Source organism: Nannobrachium achirus (assembly GCF_963921795.1).
Source record: "Nannobrachium achirus genome assembly, chromosome: 8".
Taxonomy (NCBI): Eukaryota; Metazoa; Chordata; class Actinopteri; order Myctophiformes; family Myctophidae; genus Nannobrachium; species Nannobrachium achirus.
Window position 1 is genome coordinate 21,010,781 of NC_137817.1, and position 6,000 is coordinate 21,016,780.

Here is a 6,000-nt window from a genome sequence, read left to right on the forward strand (position 1 = left end):
CCCTTTAAGCATTTCTCTATTTCGGTTTCCATACTCCCGGAACATTATTGTAATAAGCGAAAGGATTTATTTTCCGTTCAACAGCAACACTGCTGAATTCCACACAAACTATTGATAACCAATATACATTATACATATACACTATCCTTAAGTTTATCCTCAGGGGTAAGTGTGTATACAGTTCAGTCAGAGCTTTTTTGTAAACAAGTTTATCAAAAGCAAATACCCATTCTGGCCAATGACAGAATACTTAACAGATCATGTGGGAGAGCCTTGCCGTGTTTATGGATATTCATCAGAGAGGGAAACTTTATCTCCGCCTGGAGGCAGGGACAGAAAATCCTGCATTTGCCCCTTTCTCTCTGTCTGTCTGTCTGTCTGTCTGGAATTGTAGCAGAGACGTTACATTTAGTTTGACTCGGTTCCACAGATAAATATAGTGAAAATAGCCGATCTACAAGCTCAGTAGCTCACTACGCCTTGCAACATGCAGCTTGTAGATCACTATATTAATCATATTGTTTTTTTTTTTTTTATTATTATTATTTGACAATTTGGCCAATGTTTGACCAGTTTTTATAGTTTGTTGATTACTTTTGATTACTAAATTGTCACTTTACTGTCATCTGGGGACCACCCCAAAATGAATTTCAAAACAAACACACACACACACACACACACACACACACACGCACACACACACACACACACACACACACACACACACACACACACACACACACACACACACACACACACACGTCCCTTTCATGCTGGTCCCTTTAGTTTGCATTTCTTTCATAGACTGACTGATTAGCTTTTCCTGCATGCTCTAACTCAGGGATGTCAAACATAGGGTTAAAGGAGTAGTTCACCCCCAAAATGCCATGGAGCCAATGTAGACTCATTCCTAAAACATAAATTTGATTACAATAAATGCATGCCTATTGTTTCCGGATGGGGACCCAAATGCATTTGGGTCCCCATCCGGAATCAATGGGGGGAAGTGTACTATTATCACATTTTTGTCTTAGTAATGCGACAAATAAAATAAAAATATATTATTGAACTCAATTCTCCATGGCGTGAGTAATCAAAGAAAAAAAAGTCAATTTGGGGATGAACTACTCCTTTAAACAAATAGCATCTCTCGTACCTAACTGCAACTGTAATACCAATAATGAAAGTAGCTATTTTACTTAATAATGAACACAATTTGTAAAATGATATACTGCTATACTGCTAGCTACAGCAGTGGCTGAGACGAAAGGAAGAAAAACAGAGCGAACATGTGCGCGAGTGTGCATGCCATCCGATCCGCGACTGGTTCGGCCCTCATCAAGTCGCCTTTCATCCAATGCGGCCCTCACCCCAAGATGAGTTCGACACCCCTGCTCTAACTACTTCATTATTTTTATGTCAATGTGGACAGATATGGGGGCTGCTGTGCTGTCAGTTAAATTCCCAGGCTGATTTGTGTTCCCAGTCTGGCCCTGTACAAGTATAATTGACACAAGGAAACAACAATAACCATTCTTAATCATAGCCCTTCCCCGGTTCCCCCATTGCCCTGAGCCTGTTCATACAAGAACAACACTAGAGCCCTGCTGCACGGGACTGTTTTCCACAGGACCATTCTCACCGGTTTATTTCTGACCGCCTGCTCCTGCCCACAGCAAAGTTTAAGTACCGTCTGCTCCCGCAATATTTCCACTGGGACCCAAATACATTACAAACGGAAAGACACACAATGAGAGAGAGAGAGAGAGAGAGGGAGAGAGAGAGAGAGAGAGAGAGAGAGAGAGAGAGAGAGAGAGAGAGAGAGAGAGAGAGAGAGAGAGAGAGAGAGAGCGCCATTACAGCACCATATAGAGCACAGTTTTAGATGTAAGATAAATGTATTAATATCAAACTAAAGTAAAAAGGCACAACCACACTTGTCTAAATGTCAGACCATTAATATCAAACTAAAGTAAAGCAAGGCCACACTTGCCTTACTTTGCTTTTGCTTTGTAATCTCCTGCTTTGGTCTTCTTTTCAACTTTGTTGACTTAATATACTTCTCAAGGCTGCAACAGCGGTCCACCCACGGTTGCATGCTTCAGGTGCATTGTGCACCACATCCTCCTGGTTACGGTGCAGAACATGCTCATAGTTTTATTATTTTTTCCCTTACATTTCCACCTTGACCTACCCTGAACCAGCGTATTTCATCCAAATGTATTTCAACTGTCTTCCCAACTGCACTTTGTCTGATCTCATCATTCTCATTTCACTGTTGCCTGTTCGCTTATCTCCCGATTAGGGAGTCTTACTGTTCTCATCAGTCTCATTTCACTGCATACTCAGATAGCTAGACTTAATACAGACAAGGGAAAACCACTGCCCCTCTGCATTGTACATTCCAATTTATAGGCAAATTAAACATTTAAAGAGCTCTGCTGCTGAGATGTCCACAGTAGGTGCTTGATGACTACTGAACAACGCAACCTTCTCTTGTAGCATAGAGAAGACTTAAAGGTTATTACCCTTGTGCCATAAAGAAAAATAAACCCTTTATAGTGATATGGGATTTCAAATACTGACACTTTTAACTTTCTATATACCGGTATATAGACACATGTCCTTTAGTTACTAAAGGATTTGTGTCTATACAGAAAGTTAAAAGTGTCAGTGTGTTTTGGTTAATTTAGTATTATGTCTTTAAAGTTTAGTACAATATGTGAAAAAGAGTGGAGGCTCACAATTGTTGTGGTGCAATTGAAAGGTCATGTGAACATATATCTGAAAAAAAAACTGATTAGGACACCTAAATGATAATCATTGCAAGCATTTGTTTTGCATGAAAAACATTCCTTGGGCTAAAAACAGCCCCCATGAAACTGTGAAAAGTGACAACTCATCACTAAACCATAGTTGTCGGCCGTTTTTAGCCCAAGGAATGTTTTTTTGCAAAACAAATGCTTGCATTGGATTCAGAATCATTAAAAACCCCTCACATGCTACTTAAAGCAGATTTTTTGGGGGTGTTTTTTTCCTTCATAGTATAGTGTATAGTAAGTGAATGAGACACAAACTTTCAGCAGCTGTCAAAAATTCCCCTTGGGATTCTGCAAATGGAATCATGGATTTTCTGATTTGTTATACTCTGAAGTTTACAAAAATATATAATTTTCATAATACCCCGAAAATTTGAACGAACCTTTCATGTTTGGACATATTGAACTGGACTAATATGGGAAATGGGACAGATAGAGATACTGTGATTTTAGGGCAAAATCTATAGGAGCAGTGTCCAAAAATGTGTTTTGCAAAAATCGGGCTCATGGTGGCGCTATAAGAGGGCCATGTGAGAAATCAGGGCTGGAGGTTGTGGTTTACCAGCCAAGGAGTGTGTGTGAAAAGTTTGGCATGGAGGGGAGGGGGGGGGGGGGGGGGGGGTGGTAGGGAGCAAAAGTTTATCGGTTACATAAGTGATAACCGTTAAGGAAATGTGTTTAAAAATGCGCGATTTACACAATTTTAAAAGGGAAAACACACCAGTTTTTTCCTCATAATAATGCTCCTTATTTTCATTAAATAGTACAACAATACAACGAGGAAGAAGAAGATACGAATGTTTTCTACATTAAAGAAAGGTGTTTTTGCAGGACAAGTAGGATTGACATAATCACATCACGTCAGTAATGTAACAAAGCGCGGCTGCAACAGCAAACACTGCAGCGCGACTCGAGCCCTATATAACAAACAGATTAACTCCCAAGTCCCAAGGTGTTGTACACGCTAATGTAATAGTAGATTTTATAGTAAATAATTGCACTGCAGTGTGTCTGAATTAAAGTTCCACACTCATCAACCGAAAGCTGATGGTCAGGCTCAGACAACGTAGCCTACTCTATGCGGGCGCGACTATTGAGCTTGCAGCAGATCCGATATAAACTTCATCAACACCACGACAACGTAACCCTAGCAAGTTGGGTTTTAAGCTCTTTTTTCCTCTTTAAAACGGGATCGTCGCTGACGGGGTCCGTTTTGTAAAATCCAATTTTCGTTGTTTGTTTCCTTGCGTTGAGTTGTGTGTCTGTCAGCGAGTGGAAGACAGCAAACGCATGCATGGATCATGTTACACCGACAATGGTTTGGTAACGAAATGTGTGACTGCATCGCATAGTTGCATTGGGTGATGTTACATTGGTGTCACACATTTCGGTGCCAAACGCATGTCGGTGTATATGTGACAGCGCGCTGTCTTTTCTTTTTTTTCCCTTCATCATCGACCATTCTGATGGCTTCATGCATGCTCTCGTTGCTGTTGGCTTGTTATTAATGTTAACACGTGTGTGAGAAGGGGGTGACGCTATCACGCTAGAGTGGAGCGAGGCGCATGCAAGCTAAGGCACGCGGCCCCCCCAAAGGACAAACGGCCGCGGCCGATTATTCGAATTTATTTTTCAAATTCGAATACCGTGCCTTCGAACGAAGCTTCGAATATTCGAATTTTTTGGGTCAGCCCTAGTAGGGTCCAAAGTGTGATGTGACGGAGGGACAGACAGACAGAGAGGCAGACAGACAGACAGACAGACAGACAGACAGACAGACAGACAGACAGACAGACGGTGGAGGTTTTCATAGTAACTTTGAAAACTCCTACTTCTACTGCTAAAATAAGGCATCCCACAAAGAACCGAACCAGTGTCCTGAGGCAAGGAATGACTAATTGATCTGACTCAACAAGCATAGCTTTATTCATAGCCGTCTCCATGACAGGGAGGCCAGATGGCAATTTCTCACATCAGGCCCTGCAGTATAACAACTACTGTATGCCAGTGTGGGTACATGGCAAGGGAGCAAGCAGATTATATTTGTACCATTAGCAGGTTGTGAAACCTCAATATCGTCGCTGTCGGGCTGACACCTTGTATCTCCACATTTCAAATTGGTATGTATTTATTTTAAATAAATGTCCTACTTCGTCATACAAGTGTGTCAAATAAATGTAGTGAAAATAATTACATTCATAAATATTGAATGAACAAGAGTTTGTGACTAAATAATAACTACATTGGACACTTCTCGATTATTCGATTCATTCGAAAACTTAATCTATAGAATAATTGCAAAGAAAATAATCCATAGTTGCAACCCATTGTGCAACATGGAAAGCACAATTGTTGAGTTCATTAAAACTGAGCCATCTACTGTAACGAATTAAAGCTGAGGTGGAAAAATAATATAGGGCTAATAACTCCAACATCATCAAAATCAAATCAGTGTTAAATGAAGTCCTGTCATTTTGACACACTTGTGGTAAAGGCTAATGAGCATAAAGGTCTGTGAACTTGCATCATGCTCCAGACAAAGAGGAAAGCAAAGTATTAAAAAAGCAATTGGACTGGTTAAACAAAGACAAACAACATCACTAAAAGCAAGCCCAAATGCTTCACAAACTGAAAGGACAAAGGAGAGCATCTCCAAGTGCCAGCGTGCTGCACACATTGCGAGATGTTTGCTTCCTGCAACAAGAGACTCCCTCCTGTGTTGTTTCTTACCCATACTGGTGCTGCTGACTGTACTCAGTGGGATAATGCAGCACAACAGGCTCTCTCACGGGACTCTCCACTACATCCAGGCTCCCATCCCTCTGGCAGGGGGTGCCTGGCAGAGCTCCGTTCATCTCTGACTGCCTCTGTGCAGCCCGGAGGCTGACCGGTTCCTCAGTCTGAGGAGGATCAGGCTCTGTGACCTCCTCCATTTAGCCGGCAGGAGTGGCAGGCTCCTTAGGTGCAGCGATGGCAGCAGACTGTCTGTCCCCAGACCGCTGAGCCTGACTGCCACCAGAATTTGGGCTTCTCCCAAAGCAGCAGCATCAGTTCCCGGAAAGCTGCTGTTAATATTTGAGCGGTGTGAGCAGCAGGTAAATGAGTGCCTCCCTTTCACACTCTGACTCTCTGCTTCACACTCTACTCTTCTCCTCCCTACCTCTCTCTCCCCCCCCCCTCT

General features: G+C 42.0%; 1 protein-coding gene across 2 annotated transcripts in view; it reads right to left on the minus strand.

Annotated features, from left to right (window-relative positions):
• caln1 (calneuron 1) overlaps positions 1 to 5,674 on the minus strand; it is a gene marked incomplete at both ends in the record, with an annotated part of 61,145 nt that extends 55,471 nt beyond the window's left edge. The window contains one exon of one of the 2 annotated variants that reach the window (XM_080731400.1): positions 5,550 to 5,674. In XM_080731400.1, the coding sequence (XP_080587526.1) occupies positions 5,550 to 5,674 (125 nt within the window). The remainder of the gene's footprint in view (positions 1 to 5,549) is intronic. The other variant, XM_080731401.1, reaches the window with a different exon arrangement.
• Between the last annotated feature and the right edge of the window lie 326 nt (positions 5,675 to 6,000).